The sequence below is a fragment of the Montipora capricornis genome, chromosome 12 (assembly GCF_036669925.1).
Source record: "Montipora capricornis isolate CH-2021 chromosome 12, ASM3666992v2, whole genome shotgun sequence".
In the NCBI taxonomy this organism is placed as follows: Eukaryota; Metazoa; Cnidaria; class Anthozoa; order Scleractinia; family Acroporidae; genus Montipora; species Montipora capricornis.
Window position 1 is genome coordinate 17,214,340 of NC_090894.1, and position 20,000 is coordinate 17,234,339.

General features: G+C 38.2%; 3 protein-coding genes and 1 non-coding gene across 4 annotated transcripts in view; 2 read left to right on the forward strand and 2 right to left on the reverse strand.

The window, feature by feature from the left end:
* The window catches only part of LOC138026010 (kanadaptin-like), a 15,234-nt gene extending 727 nt beyond the window's left edge, over window positions 1-14,507 (forward strand). The window contains exons 2-14 of the mRNA XM_068873182.1: window positions 1,315-1,486; window positions 7,510-7,620; window positions 8,022-8,091; window positions 8,565-8,707; window positions 8,813-8,899; window positions 9,015-9,088; window positions 10,163-10,232; window positions 10,399-10,520; window positions 10,645-10,709; window positions 11,827-11,858; window positions 12,006-12,373; window positions 12,662-12,767; window positions 13,386-14,507. Coding sequence (XP_068729283.1) covers window positions 1,315-1,486; window positions 7,510-7,620; window positions 8,022-8,091; window positions 8,565-8,707; window positions 8,813-8,899; window positions 9,015-9,088; window positions 10,163-10,232; window positions 10,399-10,520; window positions 10,645-10,709; window positions 11,827-11,858; window positions 12,006-12,373; window positions 12,662-12,767; window positions 13,386-13,435 — 1,470 coding nt within the window. The 3' untranslated portion in view covers window positions 13,436-14,507. The remainder of the gene's footprint in view (window positions 1-1,314; window positions 1,487-7,509; window positions 7,621-8,021; window positions 8,092-8,564; window positions 8,708-8,812; window positions 8,900-9,014; window positions 9,089-10,162; window positions 10,233-10,398; window positions 10,521-10,644; window positions 10,710-11,826; window positions 11,859-12,005; window positions 12,374-12,661; window positions 12,768-13,385) is intronic.
* On the reverse strand, window positions 13,921-15,526 carry LOC138026016 (glutaredoxin-related protein 5, mitochondrial-like). Its single transcript, XM_068873188.1, has one exon. It carries the CDS (start codon window positions 15,494-15,496, stop codon window positions 15,029-15,031), a length of 468 nt encoding a protein of 155 aa, XP_068729289.1. The 5' UTR covers window positions 15,497-15,526; the 3' UTR covers window positions 13,921-15,028.
* A 2,090-nt stretch (window positions 15,527-17,616) lies between these two features.
* On the reverse strand, window positions 17,617-17,689 carry Trnaa-agc (transfer RNA alanine (anticodon AGC)). Its single transcript has one exon. It is a non-coding gene; the product is annotated as a tRNA-Ala (tRNA).
* Window positions 17,690-19,436: 1,747 nt separating this feature from the next.
* The window catches only part of LOC138026013 (sphingolipid delta(4)-desaturase DES1-like), a 2,734-nt gene continuing 2,170 nt past the window's right edge, over window positions 19,437-20,000 (forward strand). The window contains exon 1 of the mRNA XM_068873184.1: window positions 19,437-19,795. Within this exon, the coding sequence (XP_068729285.1) occupies window positions 19,714-19,795 (82 nt within the window). The 5' untranslated portion in view covers window positions 19,437-19,713. The remainder of the gene's footprint in view (window positions 19,796-20,000) is intronic.

Below are 20,000 nucleotides of genomic sequence, written 5' to 3' on the forward strand. Positions count from 1 at the left end.
AAGTTTGGGAGATAATTGTGATTGACAACCAGGGATCTTGAAGTTTCACTCTTTTCCTTTTGGAGTATTGTTACTGGTGAATACCTTGCCACTTTTGTGAGCACTCAGCAGTGTTCTTTGAAGAATGACACAAAATACAATAGATGTTGTTATTCTTACACAAATAAGTGGCGGGGTATTGGTGGCCTCATGGTTAGTGTGCTCGACTCCGGATTGAGTTGTCCGGGTTCGGGACCTGGCCTGGGACATTGTGTTGTGTTGTTGGGCAAGACACTTTACTCTCATGGTGCTTCTCCACCCAGGTGTATAAATGGGTACCGGCGTAATGCTGGGGGTAACCTTGCGATGGACTAGCATCCCATCCAGGGGGGAGCATAAATACTCCTAGTCGCTTCATGCTACGGAAACCGGAGATAAGCGCCGGCCTTAATGGGCATTCAGGCTCTTAACAGAGACTTTACCTTTTTTACCTTTTTCGCCCGACAGGCTTTTCGATGGACATTACTAAACAACGAAACAGCGAAACAAAGCACCAAAACACCATGTATGACCCCCACCATACATTGAATACTAACCAACAAAGGTTGGATTTGAGATTAAGCATCGTTTTAGGCCTAATAAGTTATTGCTTCTAATCTCAGTCTTAATCTAAATCCTAATCTTAATCTCAATGAATTAGGAGCAATAAGCAATACAGTTTCAGGCCTAAAACGATATTTAATCTCAAATTCAACCTTTGTTGGTTAGTATTCAGTGTATGGTGGGGTCATACAGGGTGTTTTAGTGTTTCGTTTGGCTGTTTTGCTGTTTCACTGTTTCGTGGTTTAGTAATGCCCCTTTTTGACCGTTTGTTTTTGTTATGGAAATTTGCATTGCTTATTGTAGCGATATGATTGGATGAATTTCAGCTTTGATAGGACTTTCATTTATGAAAATTGTTCCCGGGCACGCAAATTTATGCCTGTAGGGTGAACATGGGCCTTTTAGCTTCGGTTCTCTTTGTTGGGCATCATTACATTACTGGAGGAAGCAGTAAACCATATAATTTACAGATGCTCAAAGATGCATTACTGGTATATTCCTCTTTAGCTTTATCGTTTGTATTTTGCAGTATTCATCCCTCTAATGGAGACCAGTCTGGAAAGGAAAAACAAAGGAACTGTTCTTCTGAGATTGCCACATGACTTGTGGCAATTTTCAAAAAAAGCTGAAAATGTTCATTACTTTGATTGTACAATTATTATTCCCTTTGCAGTTCTGTATGGACTTCTTCATTTTCAATGTTATCTTTGTGCTTTATCTTTTTTGCCTTAGGGTCCTGAGGATTCAGGAGAAGCTGAATTGGATCAAGATGCAAAAGAAGAACCAACACAAAAGATTGCTGGTGTGGGATGCGTAATGACGGAAGAGGAATATGAAGAGTGGAAGAAAGACCGGGACGGTAGAGGGCAGGATGGTCAAGACACTGGAATAGACTGGGGAATGGGTGAGATTTAATACTGATTACAGGAGATTACCAAATCACGAAACACCAAATCATGGTGACCCCACTGTACATTGAACACTAACCAACAAAGGTTGGATGTTGAGATTAAACATTGTTTTAGGCCTAAAACGATATGTACCGGGAATCTCAAAATCCATCCTCAACTGGTTTGTTTTCTATGTATGGTGGGGTTATTATACATGGTGTTTGGTGTTTCGCTGTTTCGTGGTTCAGTAATGCCCCTAATTGCAAGTTTGTGTTGTCTGAGTCTTTGAGTGTACACATATTGTACAGTAGCTGTTAGGCTCACATCCTCTGCAGCAATTCCTGTTTTTTGCTTCGTAATAGTGTTCTTCACCATTTTTGCCGTACTAGTCTACTAAGGAGTACTCAGTAATAATAATGATCAGTAATAACAATAATAATAATATTTAATATTTATATTGTCAGAAAAAAAATCAAATGGGCATTACAGTAAAGTACAAAAGTAAGAACTGGTATACAATTTCTATGAATTAAGAAGATGAAAACTACATTATTTACAATTGCCTATAGGAATGGTAATTTACAGAAAACTGTAAGCATAAAGCTAAAAGCTAATTATAACTAATTGTAGTAACAAAATGCCTTGCTTAATAAAAATGTCTTAAGTTTCTGTTTAAAATCACTTGTCGTGGAAGCAGATCTAATCCTTATGAGAAGACCATTCTAATAAAGCCATGGCACTGCCGCCATGAAGGATCTATCCCCCATGGTAACTTTTGTAAGACGGTTTGGAGTGCTGAGAAAAATTCCCTTGCTATTTCACCGTAAATTACCGTTATAGCAGGATGACGGTAAGACTGAAATTAAATCAGTGAGATATTTACGAGCTGAGCCTTGACCTTGGAGTACTTTAAAGGTGATCAAAAGAATCTTTAAAAACTTGATATGTACAATCTTGGACAAAGCTCGTTGGGAAAATGTGACGCGCTAATTTGTCTGTGTGATAAAGATGAATTTTTTCCCACTTTACCCCCTCCCCCCATTCCAATGTTGGTTTAAAAAACGGGCAAAGGCTTGCACAGTATGTTTTGCATCACATTGTCAACATTGGTTTGAGGGTTGGGGGGGCGGGGGGGGGAAAGGACCAATATACTTTGTAAGTGCATGTCAAATGATGGTTACGCTAGAATTTTTCCTAAGAGTTTTGTCCAAGATTGTAGGCAGATAGGCAACCAGTGAAGTTGTTGAAGGTGCGGAGTAATATGACAGTGTTTAGATGTGCAGAAGATCATTGGCATTTCATGACACATTGGAGTTTTTGCAAGTGATGGTCCGGAACTCCATGGAGGAGACTGTTGCAGTAGTCTAACCTACTGGTTATAAATGCGTGAATCAGTTTCTCAGTATATTCACTAGTAAGGTATTTTCATATGTGTCTGATATTGTATAGATAAAAGAATGGGCTACCACCGGTCTTTGTTATATGCATTGCTATATTTATGTGAGAGTCAAACCAGGAACCCAAATTTTTCGCAGAGTGAACAGGGATTACATCTCCAACCCTGATGCTGCTAACAAACACTCTAGATAACTGCTTGCTAGTGCCAATCACCAGAAACTCAGTGTTATCATAATTCAACACCATTCAACATCAACTTATCATAAATCATCCCTGAACGAACATCAACGATGCAGCCACTGCTCGGCCTACGTGGGTTAGCTCTTGAATGAGCGTTCGATTGCAACAAGTTGCAATATCATTAATGGTGCTCTTTCCAAAAAGTTTTGCCTGGAATGTGGGGTGCCTCGGGCCTCATGCCTTGGTCCCCTGCTTTTTACTATCTATGCTAGCAAACTTTTCAGTATCATTAAATCTCATCTGTCTGCACATTCGTACGCAGATGACACTCAATTAAACGTGTCATTTCCTTCGTTAGAGAGTACAAGGGAAACTGAGGCGCTAGATGCTATGGAGAGCTGAAATCTATGAATAAGAATAACATGGTCCATGGTATCAAAGGTGGCACTCAAATCCAAAAGAGCTAGGAATGTCACATGACCCTTTTCCATATTCGTACGAATGTCATTCTTAACTTTCAGTGGGAACAAGCCATTGGTCAATATGTGGGTCTTTAAATGGATATCAACCGCTTTCTCAGTAAGCTTAGAAGTAAACTGTAAATTACTTATTGGGGTGGAAGTTCTTTTTTACCAGTTTTAGTCCAGGTTTCTTAAACAATGAGTGTACCAAGGCATTCTTCCAATCATCAGTGAACCAACCAGTTTCTAGTGATAAATTAATTAATCATCTTTGTGATGACAGGGAGTAGTATAGACAGCATAGAAGATGGAAGTGGATCAAGGTCACACAATTTCTTACAGGATAGTTCTATAGTGTCTTTACATCCTCCTCAGTGAGTAGCGTAACTTCAGAGGAGGAAAGGTCAGTCATTTCCAAGGTGATAGAAGAATCACATTCTTGCACAACACTAGGAGGGGACTGAGTCCTGGCCGCCAGCTTGGATCTTATTGCAGTGATCTTATGGACAAAGTAGTCTCCAATATCGTTGGTGAGCATAACGGCATTTGTGTGAGGCAGGAGAGCTTTATCAGCCTGAATATTCAGAAGACGCTTTGCTCCCCTGAAATAGCTTTGACTGATTTGAGCTGTTTTCTTTTACAAATTGACTGTAACATGTTCTTCCCACATTGTTCATAACTTATATTACATGACTTCTCTTGGATTTAAACGCTAAAAGGTCCAAGGTTAGTCCAGTTCTCCTGCACCGTTTCTTGGCTTTCCCGTCTTTCACGCCTTTCCTGCATGATGTCATCATCAAACCAGGGCAGCCTGGGCCTACCTTTTATTTATTGTGATTGTATCGGGGCATGCTTGTTCAGTAGTGATGACAGCGTTGTGTTTTAGCATTTAACTAAATTGTTTAATTCTTCAGGGGGATCTATACACGCAGTAGAATTGCAAATGTCCTCAGCGAATAGTTTAGAATCAATATACTTCAACTTCCTGTATTCATCATGCTTCAGTTCTATGACTGGTCTACGTGTCCTTAAACCACACATCACGGCAGCATGATCAGAGATAAATATCCCAGAAAACGGCTCTTCAGAAACAAAGTCATCAGATTGGAACGTAATAATGAGGTCTAGTGTGTGACTGTGTGTATGGGTAGGTTGCTTCACGTGTTGGACAAGACCATTGTGTTTAAAAGATCTGTGAAGCTTATATTATTTGGATTCGTGGGCACATCCATATGGAAATTGAAATCACTAGTTATCAGTAACCTATCTATGGACATGATGACAGACTTGAGGTATTCAGCAAACTGGTGAAAGAAAATTCCAGCAGTTATTCAATGGTATTCTGAGTACAGCAGTTTATACACAATAACAGTGCGCACACGAGTAGAACCAAAACCAACCAGCCACTCAGAAACCTCACAATGTTTCCTCATCAGAGTAAACATTGTTGACATTGATCGCTTCTTTGGCTAACAATGCAGTGCTGCCGCCTTTTCAACCAGGTCACAGACAATGTATAAGCGTTAAATGTCCCCTTTAACCCTTTGATGTCCAAACCGGCCGAAACCGGCCAGACTTGGTATTTTACTCTGTCTAACGCCAGATGATTTTACTCGTCAATGGGGAACCCCTGGGACTCAATGGGTTAAGGCCCAACAACAGTGGGCAGAATGTAGCAAAAGTGGTAAAATAGTACATGCACTGGCACTTCTGTCTCTTGGTATCAAAGCGTCTGAGGAATGGAAGTCAAGATGTACCTTAGTATACATCAATATTGATGACTCTTTCACAATGATTCACGATCCATGACCCAGTGAACAATGCACTGGGTTCAGCTAATGAGGCCCTAATCCTATTGTTCACAATGCAAATTTTGCTCGCCTGCCATCCGAAACCACAAGTTGAGGGAGATCCAAATATTGATAATTCCGGCACCAATACATTTCTGGTGAGCTCCAAACTCAAGGTGGAGGTTCTAAATTACCTTCCAAGGACATATATCTTCAGTTTTGTCTTCCAAGAGGGGCCGCAAATAAGAGAAAAAGGACCCGGAACACAGAGGTGGACAAAGCGTGCCATACTCCCCCATATTGTACTGGTTTACACCAATTGGTTTCTAATAATTCACTCAATGTATGGCAATTTCATTTCCATGGAATTGTGCTTCCCAAATGGGTTGTAGATTGTGCTTTGAAAATTAATTTTAAAAAACGGTCTTAAAGAATCAAAAGTCATGATGCCAGTTCTCTCATTTTGATTCCTTGCAAGCAACTAAAATTTCTTACCCTGATACTAATTATGCTCAAATCAATGTAGTTTTGCCCTTATTTTATGCAGAAGATGAAACCATAATATTGCTTTGGAAATGCTTCTGTTTCTCTAACTTGGTCTTGGTCTTGATTGAGCATCCTGTAGGTAGAAGTTGTGCCTGCATTAAAAGCAATGTTTCTTTGCAGTCATTCATATCATGTCTGCCTTTTTTAACAATGTGTGGTTCCAGAAAATATCCATACCCCCACCACGGAAGACTTTTTGATTTGCAACCCCCCTCCCTCCAGGATTTTCCGTTCCAGGGGGGTCTTTGATGACCCCCCCTCCCCTCAGGAATTTCCAAAATGTTTTCACTTATAAAAACGACAGTGAATTAGTTACGTAATTGCGGTAGAATTTTATTACAACAGTGTAAACATTAAGGTTAACTTTTAGAAAAATATAACGCTTTGTTAAGCTCATTATCCAGCTAAACTTTTAGCTTGTGCCCTATCAACTTTGCAAAGCTTAAACATTTGGGTTGCACGTCGTTTCACGTTTTCGTGCGAACTTTGATGAGAACATTTCACTCGCTTAAACAACTTCGCAAACCATAGTAAATAAAACAGAAACTTACAAGGTTCCTTTGTCTACATATTTTGTCAGTTTCTTCAGGTTGATTCTTTAATATTTAGGGACCACACATGTTGACGCGGTAGGTTTCGTGAACATCGTCACAAAGGCGATTGTTTTACGAAGAATATTATTGATGCCAAAATAATCCATCATATTTTTAAACTTAGATATGGCGATTTATGTGCAGTCTTCAAATTTCCTGACTCTCCAGCAGTCCTTCTCGCCGGTAAATGACACACAGCCTCACTGTTGCTTGCCTTTGAGCCACGGATGGAATCGAGAGGGCGACTCTTATTGTTTTTGGCGCGATTTACTTCCTCCAATGAGTAGTCAAACTCCTGTTTTAGAATTTCCAGTTTGACATGACGAACTGAACCTCAACAATCGTTTCCCGAGGCGGCAATAAATATTGCATTTACTCAACGAAGAGAAAACTTGACTCCCGGTTCCTGTCCGTGGTCTAAATGCTACCCACAAAAAAGGAAATGTCGTTGAATGCAAGCGTTGAGATGGTGGGAACTTGCGTCTTACCGCATTTTCAATGAGTTACTACCCCCAGTAAAACATAAATCCTATCAAAAATGAGTTTGCTGCATGTGAAGGTAGCGAAAAGTGATACTCAAGTGAACGGAAGTGTTGGTTGGACGAAAAAGAGACAAACGGAAGTGTTGGTTGGACGAAAAAGAGACAAAGCTGGAAGTCTGGGGACGAGACTCCAGTTGAGACCGCCATTTTAAATGTTTTGAATCCGTCCCAAATGAAAGACACATTGTTCTTAGCTTCGGGAGATTGTAGCGCTAGCTAACTCAAAGAAAAACGGAAACATTGAAGCTAATAGTATTAACTTTATCTCAAAACTGACTTTTGTTTCAAAACATCGTCCGATAGTGTGTTTTGTGCTTCAGATCGATCGTATGTTGCTTTCAATGTTTTGTATGTGGTTCGTGACCCTTTGGAAAAGTAGTTTCCCACGAAACCCCCCTACCCCTTGGAAATTACTGCCCTTTAACCCCCCCTCTCCCTCGGAATTTCCAATTGTCTTCCGTGGTGGGGGTATGGATATTTTCTGGGACCACACAATAGTGGATTACTTTTATTGTGATTAATTTTAGGTGAGGATGCTGTTGAAGAACCTGCCTTTTTGGGGGAGATTGATAAGGAATCTGAACAGCATCACTTTAAAGATCCTAAAAAAACTTTGAGAGGATTCTTCGAACGAGAAGGTTATTAAAGAAGTTATTTCTTGTTTTTCTTGTCTGTCATTCACAAATCTATGGGGCTGATCCATCAAAATGTAATAGTTTTGTTCAAAGACTGATCAGAAAAATGTAGAACATCTGGGATTTTCAAAGTCATGTTTAGACTGAAATGTTACGTGGAAGATACATGTAGTATTCACATTCCTAGTTTCTTTAAGAAAAAAACTGAAAACTTTTATAACATATAGGGCATTTTGTTGAAGGGTATCACCCTTATTCAGGGATTTTCTCATTACTTTACAATGAAAGTGGTGTAGAGCTGTGCAGCACAATTTTCTTTTTCAATAAAATGTACCTATAATAATATTAATAACTCTTTCTCTTATTTAAAGCAATAGTGACTATTTCCTTATGCTATTTGATAGGGCTTGAACTAGAGTATGATGTGGAGGAGAAGGGACCAGGACATGCCAGAGTTTATCACTGTAAAGTCAAGTATGATTACGCAGTTTCACTGACTGTTGAACATTTATACAGTATTACTTGTCCACAAATAACTTAAAATTTTAACTGTGTGTGACCTGCGTAAAATCTTCATCCACTTTTTGAGGTTTAAAACTTTGGCATTCTTTTCATTAAACCATTGACTCCTCAAGCACCCTGGGACACTGGTGTTGATGAGTAAAATCGTTCGGTATTAGACAGAGTAAAATTTTCAAAGAAAGAAAATTATATGAAATGCATGCTAATATCTTAGTTTGTAAACAAAATCACTAAAATCAGCCCCACTACGACCAGGACGATGATTACCATGGTGGTCATGAACATCATCATAACTTTTATGGTCATTATTTATCATCATTATCATCATCATAGTCATTATTAATCCTTATTATCGCCATCACAGTTATATTGTGCTGAAGTGAATGTGTTTGGTAGAGTATTTACTTTTTTAGTTTATTTATTAGGCTCCCCATTGATGGTCCAGGTGGAGAATCTCTTTATGCAGAAGCTGCTGTTGCTGGAAGGAAGAAAGAAGCAGTTCTTGAATGTGCTCAGGAGGCTTGTAGAATGTTGGATGCTGCAGGTCTGCTCAGACAATCTTCACATGGTAAGAAAACAATCTTAAAAAGCTGCTGTTGACTCTGTGTTTATGTTGGTCTGTCATTGTTGATCTAATTACTCACAAGAGATTTCTGATGATATTTCTCACCAGAAAGCAGAAAGCACAAAGAGAAAAACTGGGAAGAAAATGATTTTTATGACAGCGATGAAGACGCTTTTTTGGATAGAACTGGATCAGGTTAGTGTAAAAGAGACTTGTCTCACTGGTGGTTCATCACATGAAAAGAACAATTCAATTCATGCCAAAAGAAAGCACTTTTATCTTCAATCTTGCTAAATTTTTATGTTTATAGTAGAGAAAAAGAGAATTCAGAGGATGAAGCGAGCTGGTAAGGATGAACCAACTATGGAAACATATGAAACTTTGGTGAGTTGAATTACACTTGGTTAACCTATTTTTGGTAAAATATGAAGTCAAAGTAAGTCATAGGGTTACCATGGCCAAAGCCTCTCTCCATTTCAGTAGCATGTTGGAGCTAAGAATAATCATTAATTTTCTACTACCTCATGTACTTGCTGTTGGTCCATTGCAGGTTCCCCTCATCGTAGTAGCATTTTGCTAAAACTCATGTTTATTCTTGGGTTGAGAAAAATAGTGTGGATCCATTAAACTTTATTGTCTGAGAAAACAGCATGATAGCAAAACCAAAAATTAGGAAAGTTATTATTATTATTATTATTATTAAACTTAGACTTTGAAACTATAATATTAATCAAAAAGATAAACGCTAAAAGGCTAGCACAACGTTTCGACATCGTCGAGATGTCATTGTCAAGTGAAAAAATAATTTATAAGCTGCAGATAAGTACAAAAATTGTTGAATAAATTAAATCAAGAAATGGTTCAGTGACAGGTAAGTGACAGTCACGATTGTTCTACTATACGGATCAATGAAGATCTCGTAAATATCGATGGGAAGAACATGGTTTACAAAACAAAATCCCAGATCAATGCTTCACAATTCTGAAAAAATGCAAAACAAAGTTTGACTGTCTCATATATGAGATGATGCTCATCAAAGAAAAATCTCCATCACTCAACACACAAACTGACATGGTTAAAGCAAAACTATTTACGTGATCTTCATTGATCCGTAAAGTAGAACAATCGTGACTGTCACTTAACCGTCACTGAACCATTTCTTGATTTAATTTATTCAACAATTTTTGTACTTATGTGCGGCTTATAATTTATTTTTTCACTTGACAGTGACATCTCGACGATGTCGAAACGTTGTGCTAACCTTTTAGCGTTTATCCTTTTGATTAATATTATTATTATTATCATTATTATTTGCATGTGTTGGCACATTGTGTAGTTCAGATCAGTCTTCACTGAAAACTCTCTTTAGCTATCACACTCGTTTGCCTTAAGTGTTTTGAATCTGTGTATTACTTGTATTGTTATGATAAGAAAATAAAGTTGTTAGTTCATTTTTAGACATTAAAGCTGGAGGCAGTGGACAAAGAAATTCAGGACTGTGAAAGCAAATTACAGAAGGATGTAGCAGGTAACTTGTGCAGAATTTCATTGAAACTTATTCTTCAACTTTAAAGAAGCCGTGAGGCAAAATTAATTACATTTTATCGTAACCACACACCCCTCGTGGAAATCAGCAATTAGTATTATACCATAGTTGACAGGATTTAAATAAAGTTTTACCTATTGTTTTCCAGGCAAGGAAGGTGAAAACCTGGAAGGTGCAGACTCTTTGGATAATTACATGAAATGTCTTGGAACATCGATTGATAAGACAACCAGAACAAAGCTGAAAAGAAAAGCGTTTGATCTGAAGAAGGTACCGATACTGTCAAGAGAAATCTACTTGCCTTCTGCTGTCTTTCATCTGACTAAATGTTCCTCAGTGAGCATGTCATGTGTCATTGAACTTTTTTCTTTAAAAATGTACATATATCTTGTAGGAAAAAGAAAGGCTTGTTAAACTACAGAACATTGCAAAGCCAGCAAATCTGCCATCATTTGCACAGTAAGCATTTCATGATTTAATGCTTTAAAACAGCAAAAAGAAAACATTTTCCATTTTCTTTAAATTACCCTTTCACCTCCCAATGAATGAGTTAAGTTGCTTGTCATTACCTAAAGAGTAATCCCTGAAGCATTATTAGGGAATTTAAGATCTACAATGGCGACGGTCGACGAAAACGTCACCTCAAGATATAACTCTCCTTTATCATAAGTCTTTCGCGATTATTCAGTCTCCTTCGTGTCCTACAATGTGGGCGAAGTATCCTAAAAATAAATTGGTATGAGCGTTTTCAGACTTAAAATAGAGAATGAAGGATTCTCTGTTGCATGCTCATGTTGTCGTCAAAACTTCAAATTTGGTGATTTCACGTTGTCGTTATGCAGAGAATCGCTAAGATACTTGCTAAAATCTGTGCTGCACGATTATTTATGCTCTTTTAACCAATGATATTATTGCTTTGTGGCGTTGTCGTAGTCGTAGCCGTCGTCCTTTCTTAAATTCCCTATTGAGAAAGATATGGTGGATACAAAATACAGTTATATTTACCATTGACCACTCAGGCAAACTAGTATGCCCCCAGTTGACAAGTAAAATCATTTGGCAGAGAAAAATCTGTTACGTCTCACTCCCAGGAGTCAATGGGTTAATGGGGAAAACATGAATGTTTAACCCATTCACCCCTCAGAAGCTTTATGACACCTCCAGTTGATGAGCAAATTCATCTGGCATTAGACAGAGTAAAATCTGTTAAGCCTCACTCCCAGTGGTCAATGGGTTAACATGTGGAATTGTTGAGGGTTCTGCCAAATTGCAAAGAACTTAATCTATTCGAGATAATTATTAAAACCAAGTGTTATAATAACCATTCACTTATGACAAGGATAATATTCTTAATCGTTGGAGAGAATTGAGAGGTTGAAGTATTACAATCAAGGCTCCAACTCGGTCCATTTGGAGTAGGTTACATAGTTTCATGAAGTTTATGCACAGTTTTGCCATAATTATTTTGATCATCCTTAACAACTTCATCTCTCTTCAGCATAGCCACTATTTTAAAGTAAATATTCTGAATAACTGAAAGAACTTAATACATTCATTATCAAATTATCCTACCCAGGCATGCTTCAACTGAGTCATCTCTGAAGAGTGGTAAGTTTATTTTGATGTAATTTAATAGAAAATTGGCACCCAAGTTTACTTTTTGAAATAGCAAAAGAGAGGTTGGAAAGAATAAAATAACAGTCAGGTGGATTCATTGGCATTCCATTAAAAAATTATTATTTTTGTTATGTTTAGAGGTACCAAGCCAGCAAGATACAATAAGTATAGGAAATAACTCAACCATGACAACAACAGTAGACAATCATACAGATTCAAGGCATCAGTCATCTGCAGCTGTAGAAGCTACTGTAGAATCAAGGGATTTAGGCCCAATTAGCCATCAAGAAAGGAGACAAGAATTTGCTATTCCTGCATTACCAGTTTTACTGACAGGAAATATTAAAACACAGAAAAAGGAATATGAAAGATCGGTGGAAAAAAAAGAGACCAACATCATTGATAAAGAGGAAAATTTGGTAGAACAAGATAGAGAAAATCAGAAAGGAAGGAAACGACATGGATCAGATGATGCACTGGAAGAACAAAATGAGGAAATAGAGAAGGTGAGTTGTTTTTTTGCCATAATTATGATAGTGTTTGAGTTTTGTGGTCATCAAGTGCTCAGCAAACCTTCAGAAACCTTCAGAGAAGCCTAGATGCAAATAAATGAAGAATACTGTAGATTCCGAGAAGATACGCAGTCTAAGTATTTTTTTATAATATTCTTCTCTTTAACTCCATGGCAAATATCCAAAAACAGTAAGAGGGTCAACGATCTAAGTTTGTTGAGGTTTTTGTATTTTAAGATGAAGCACATCTCCTTAGATTTACAAAATTTTATTTACTTTCAGAATCTTGGAAGCCCAAAGAAAAAGAAAGCAAAGCGATCATATCATGTCCCTTCTCACTGGGAAGCTGTTAATGATCCAACGTATGCTGGTTGGACACCACCAGAGGGTTGGTACTGTTAAGAGTGAATACTTCATCTAGAGGACAGCCTGCATGAATTAAGGTCAACTGCATGCCTCTCTAAATCCTGAGATACCCGGTAGACACAGGTTACCCTAAGGGGGTATTCTCATTCACATCACTAAAATAATGACTCTTCTTTCATTTGAAGTCAGAATACCACGAACAAACTTTATCAAAATAATAATAATTTTATTTCTTTCATTAATCTTAAAAAAAAAAAACTCAATTCCCAAAGGAATTCAATATTCAACTTGCAATTGTTCTGCACGAATCTCCTTTATCTATCACATTATGTAAATGATTGTTGCCATCTTCTTTCAAGATGAATATGTCATCTTTATGTATGCAAATCCTAGCTAAGAGCTGCCTTATCCTTTGCTGTTTATTAAATTTCACCAATCGACACTTTTGTTATACGTGAAAAAAAATGAAACTTTTAATCAATCAAAAGCCAAATGCACACCAAGCGATACATTTACACATTATTATTTATTTATTTCATTCCCTTGTGACCTGGTTAAGACTAGTCTGCAAAGTGGTTTGCCCTTTTATAGCCAGCTGGTTTTGTTGGTCTTGAGTCATTTTTTGTTTGTTTGTTTGCAGGTCAGACAGGCGATGGGAGAACGCATCTGAATGAAAAGTTTGGTTACTAGTGAATGCTGCTTTCAGAAGTGGAATGCTTCACATTTTAATGAAATGGGAGAAACAAAAACTGACCTTTTTTTTCTTTTGTTCCAAGTGTCTCTAACTTCTACATAATTATGCTCTCATCCATGCTTCCCCAGACAGTAAACTTAATGACTGGTCGTGAGGGAAACAGTTAATTTTGTTTCCCGAGAATCTCAACGTTTCCCCGAGGCACAGCCGAGGGAGACCTTGAGCTTTGAGGGAAACAAAATTAACAGTTTCTATCGGGACCAGTCATTAAGTGATTTGTTATTTAGCACAAAAAGAAAAACATGCGACAGCAATAGCAATGGCGGTCATCGGCCAAAATTTGCCAGTAACAGTGCACTGTTACCCTCTGACATCATAGATTTGCACTGTTGCCCGCTCAGAGACTTTTGGTGGGAAGCAGTTTTATTGTTAGATGTCATGTGACCTCGAAGTACAGTGAAACCAATGAGAGCGCACGCTGTTGGGGGAGAAAATTCAGCAATATGACAAATCAATTTATTATTATTCAATACTGCAAACTATTTTCAAGCTGGTTGAAATCAGTAGTTAACAATGAAATTCCCACCATGTAATATGCAATATTGTTGAAAGCCTCAATGTAATGATAATGATAATCCTGTACAAAATTAATGGCAATGTACAAAGGTTAACCCACAAGCCATTCTGTAATATCCACTGTTACCTTATATTGAATGAATGCCAATACATGAAAAAAGATGAACCAGAAAAAGACGATTAAAAAATGTTAAAAAAATGTTTTATCCTGTAATAAGAGGCAAACTTCATCAACAGCTCATTTAAACAAATAGAAATTGCCCTTTTTCATTTCATTATTTAGTTTGCACTTGAAGGATTCTTGTCATAGACAGTGTCAGAAGGTAGAATTACAAGTCCAGTTTCCTTTATACATAGCTCACTTCAAATATTAATTTTATCTTCTGTCTTCCCGGTTTAGTAAACAAAAAAAATAAGCAAAACAATATTATTTTATGTTGGTTGCTTTCTGGCACATTAAACACACTTAGATTTTCAACATGATGAACTGTTAATATAACAGACTTGTCTCTCTGGGGTCCTTGCCATATTGCATGGTTATCTGCACTAAGCCTGTGGCCCTCCTTCTACACTGATTTACCAGTGTAAGTAATGGATCAGGAAGCCTGATAATTCCAAGGAAAGAATTAGCATTTTTAAATTTCAGTTCAGTGTTGAATGACACAACTACACAGTGTAGTGTGTAGTAAGTAATATGGTGAATTTTGGAGCAGTATTTGCTAAGTTGCATGAATACAACATCTGAGGGTCAGAACTTGGTTTGCACCAACATGTTTGTTTGGATGCAAGAAGTTGGTCTAAATACGACGAGGTGCAAACGAGAAGTTAAAACCTTAGTTTTAGGGTAAAATCGGGAAAAAAGGCAAAACAAAAAATTGCACAGCTGTCTACCTGATGAAAAATAAATAAAAACGTACTGTCAACGATCAGGGTATGAAAACACGTTTTTAGAATGACAGTTAATGTTAGACTGCTACAAATCGTAGTTTCATTTCAGTAATTTCAAGAAAGCGTTAGGAGTCCTTTAAATCTTCCTCTGCCTTGTCTACCAACAAAGACCGTATTCCAACTTTCTGAAGTTCCTCAATGAGTTCTCCATTCTGGTGCATTTGGAGCATGATATCACAGCCGCCAAGAAACTCTCCACCGATGTAAACTTGCGGTATTGTCGGCCATGTTGAGTACTCTTTAACTCCTTGTCTCAAATCTTCGTCCTCTAAAACATTGTAATTTCCATATTCTTCAACACCGTGCATTTCAAGGATTCGAACAACAGCATTGCTAAAACCACACATGGGTTGATGTGGAACACCTTTCATAAACACCACTACCTTGTCTCTTTTAACGACCTCGTCGAATCTTTCGTTTGTCCACTGAACCTTTTCCTCGCTGAAATATCTCAGCTTAACTGCAACGTAAGAGGTAGCGGGGCTGCGGCAAAACACTTTGAAAGCCATTCTCTGCAAGGCTAAAGCGGCCATATTTAATTTTGTTCATTACAATTGAGGAGGGACTGTGCCGAGGCAAACTTGCTGGGTGGGTTCTGGGGAAATTCTCCGCCAGGGCCCGGTTGTTCGAAAGACGATTAATCCAAGGTTATCCTAAACTTTTGTTTCATGCTTTCACCTTTTTGGTGAAAGTTTATTTTGCCTATTTTTGTTCTTCAAGATGGCCTTCTTCTAATGTAAAGTTCCGCCGAATATCAGCGTTGAACAGCATGTGTGAGTAGAGAAATAAATTCCTTGATTAATTTTTAATCTGGGATTAGTGCTAATCGGCTTTTGAACAACCGGGCCCAGAAAATTTTGAAATCTTGACGCTCGGAAATGGTACTTTCAGCATTCTCGACGAGATATCAAAAACATAAACGTAGATCAACCGTAAAATGACACATGTTTTACTTCTTATTTTTTACTTGATACATATATAACTTACGACATATATCCCAGCCTTACGCATATTTCAGGCCTTAAATCTGTTTGTCTTAATGCTTAGTTTTCTGTTTTTATGTGTTATGGGTTTTAAAATTATTTTTATTTATTTATTTATTTTTCATTTTATTATTATTTTGCTTGAAATTGGGGGGGGGGGCTCCGCCGTCCCTGCTGACGAGCTTTTTGTCGGTTTGAAAGGAGGTGTAACATGTTTGAGATAAAAGGCCACACAGGAGCGAGGGAGGAGTTAATGTGCTGAGGAGGCGTTGATGATATCGCTGCTTAGTGTTAATACATTTTTAATTATTCCACGAAGTTGTATGCTTGGTTTGGCAAGAATGTTTCGGCAAGGCTTGGGCATGTAGGGCATGTAGTTCCCGGTGTTGTGGTCTGTCTTCTGTGATGTATCATGGTTGGGAGGGTAAATGCTCGGAGATATTAGCTACACCAAGCTACTCTAAAAATCCGAGGGTAAATAAAGATGTATGTATGTATGTATAAGGCTAATTTTTTTCTTTTTTTGCCGGTAGAGGTCATGCTGTGGGAATAGATTTGGTGGTAAGACTACGCAACTTCCACTTTTATTATGAGTATAAAACAGCAGAAACGCTTTAGGACTTCTTTATGTGGCTATTTCAGAACGTAGACATGTTTTTCGATAAAAAAAATTACCAGTCAAAAGGCCAGATAGATTCAAAGAGCACAAGTTACATCATCTACAGCTGTATTTCCACGAGACAAAAGAAAACGGAAGCATGATTGCCATGTTATTTATTTAGGATAAGTGCTTCCCCTTTGTAAATATTCTATGTTCAAGCGCTGCTTTCATAAGGCGGCACATGAAGACCCTCAAAAACGCGCTTGCTTTTCACGTGAACACCGCGGAACTCAAAATACGTAGCAAAGAAAGAATGTTCCTTTCCGGACAACAGAAGAAGGGAGTGACTTGTTGGAACAGTTCCATGTGTTTGTTATAAATGTTTGCTGTTCAGTGTTCACTGGAACAGCAATTTTTAAAAGTCATAGTGTTTAATCAAAGCTTTAGCCGTGAGACGAAACAAAAAAAAAATAGGGAATGTAGGATCACGACGAGAGCATCGTTATGTAAAACGTTGCTTGAAAATATTACGTAACACGTCGAAAGTGCTTGGGGCACATGCCATTCCGTTCACGTTGTGCAATTCGTTCGAAAAACCTTTATGTAAAGAAATAGATGAGATATTCAATATAGTGCGGAGGTTACTTAGCAATTTAGTTATTTTTATGTAGTTATCTTCTCTTGACGCGTAAACGTTGAGGAGCAATGAGGCCCTCCCAGGGAAGGGGGGTGCTTGTTCCCTTTTTCCCTTTAAAAATTTCCTTGTGTTTCCTTGTTTTGTGAATTCCTCTCAAGCTTGTTCTCAACTTTCTTATCAGTAAAATGGTTTATGTTCTCTTGTTCAAATTAGCCATGTTCTCTTGTTCCTTAAACCTCTGGGGGGGGGGGGGGGGAGGGCCTCAGTAATACGGCAGAATTAAATTTCCAAAATCTTAAGCTCGGGATTTTGGAAGCAGAAACCTAAATTTAACATTTGAGCTACGTAGCCTTTTTGAAATGAAGTGAAACTATGATCCTCGCAGTTGTGAACGCAATTTTAGCAGTTTTGCAGACAAACCTGAAAAATACAGGACTTCAACGGGATTTGAACCCGTGACATCGCGATGCTGGTGCGACGCTCTAACCAAGTGAGCTATGAAGCCACTGATGTTGGGAGCTGGTCATTTGTGTGTTCAAATGTTCCCATGATAATTGAATCAACGAACGAAATGATATTTGAAATGCTTAGACTTAAATACCATTTTGGCTTTCCAAAATCTACGGTTCAGGATTCTGCAAGTTTAATCTTACTCCACGGCCTTACGTTAAAAGTAACTCAAATAGTAGCTGTCCCTCATCATGTCCTGTTGTTAATGATGAAACCCTGAATTTGGTCCTTTCAACAGAGAATGGCCTGGAAGAATGTTATGAAATGTAAAGCGCGCGTGGAGCGCAATTCCCACGGCTGGTCATAAACTTATTTCTTTGTGCCGTCCCTGTCCAAGTTGCAGCATTTCATCTACAGCGAATACTAAACAACAGATGGAAAGATCAGGGTCAGTCAAGATTATTGGCATCCATGCAGATATGTAAATGTTTGGCGCATATCTCAGCAATTCGGAGGAAAATGTCGGTTAGCTTTGAGTGACGATCGCTTCTTCATCTCCTTCAGATGTTCTTCTTCAGTTTCTTATAGCTCAGACCAGTGACAAAAACGCAACGTTTTCGACAAGCAACACAAGTCAGGTAATAAGATAAAATACTTGTAAAGCTTGGAAACTGTGTTAACAAAACAAAAATGTGTGAAAAAGCAAATAAAAAGCTAAAGTAAGTAGAATGTTGATGTTTGAAACTCGTAGTAATGAAAGAAAGCTTTTCACCGCATTTTAATCAGTGAATAAGAATTTCAGCAAGTCGAGGCATGAACTGCCATAAGTTGGGTAGCGTTACAGGGGGAGGGGGGGAGTGGGGGGGATTGGAGCAAGTAAAAGTTATTCTAAAGAGATGCACTCTTGAAAACTGAAAAATTCAGGTAGCTTCAACGGAATTCGAACCAATGACCTCTAAGATGCCAGTGCAGTGCTCTACCTACCAACTGAGCTATGAAGCCAGTCATTTGGGAGCAGGTCAATTTGTTGGGTTCATGTGTTCCCGTGGCTAAAGGACTCGCTGAAGCCACCTGAATTTTTTCAGGTTTCCTCGGTAAGAGATCTAAATGCGAGGATCATCACTTCTCTCAATTTCGTCCATAGCACGCACTTCAAACACTTAGAACAAGGCGTAAAATATTATATCTTCCCTTTAAAAACTAAACATTCAAAAAGTACATGCACCAAGTACCATTGCTGACAACTTAGGTAAAATGAATTTTCCACTCAACATAGAGATCTTGGATTTTCGCATTCTTGAACATTCGCATTCTTTGAACATTCGAATTCCCTCCTAGGATCCGGCAAAGAATCCCTTCAAAGTGATATTCACGCTGGAGAACATATTTTTAGGGGCGTAGAGGGTACACAATAAAGACCACACCAAAGCCTTATTTCAATAAATTGTATGTTTTCGGTTATCTAATAAATTTGCTGTAAAGTCCTTCGTGTTAAAGGTCACCGCTCCGGCTCCCTCGACGTTTCGGACTAAATGCCACAAACCGATACTCCTAATTCGTCCAAAACAATTGGAGATTTTTTCTGCTAAACCCTAATTTATTTTTGTATCTCACTGGACTTTTTCAACTCTGTGGCTCGTGCATCATTCCACATTGTTTGACTTTCTTTTTTTGTCCTGCGATCGAACTTTGGACCTCGTGTTTGCAAGCAAGCAAGCGCGTGTCGAGATGAAACACTTTGGAGGCGACTAAAAGTAAAAGGAGCGCTTTTTTTTAAAGAAAATTATATGTCATTTTACTCCAGGCCAAGAAAAAAAGACTTGACGTTTGAATTTAAGAAATCAAACGGTGGAGGATCGTAGTATTATTCTAGGTTGGGGAGATAACGGGGAAATATAACTAAGAAAAAACGTCTTTTCTTATTTATCGTCAATGTTTGAGAGGTGAAGGGTATGTTTAATGAACAGCTGACACGCGTCAATACTCGACGTCATCGGGGTGTTTCAATTTGCCCCATAAAACATCGATGTTACTTCTTCCAAAGTCATTTTACGGTGCCTGGTAAGCCCGACAGACAACATGGGAGGACAAGTCTCAAGAAACGACTGGATATGGTCTTACACCGCCGAACCACATGCCACAAGAAGAAAGGAGATTTTAGGTAAGATGGAAAGCGCAGCATTAGCCAAGTTTGGGCTTGTTAGTATAGCCATTTAATTTAAAATTTTAGCCTGATGCTGCGGGCAGAATTATCATAAGACACGAAGAAGCCGTTTACTTGTGTTTCCCCTTACATAAGACGTCGGCGAAAATTGCATGTTACAAAAACGTTTCTTTCTGCGATTTTGGAGTTTACTTAATGCCTT

Coding starts and splice junctions, on each gene's coding strand:
- LOC138026016 (XM_068873188.1), bottom strand. CDS start 15,496: ATGGCCGCTTTAGCCTTGCAGAGAATGGCTTTCAAAGTGTTTTGCCGC.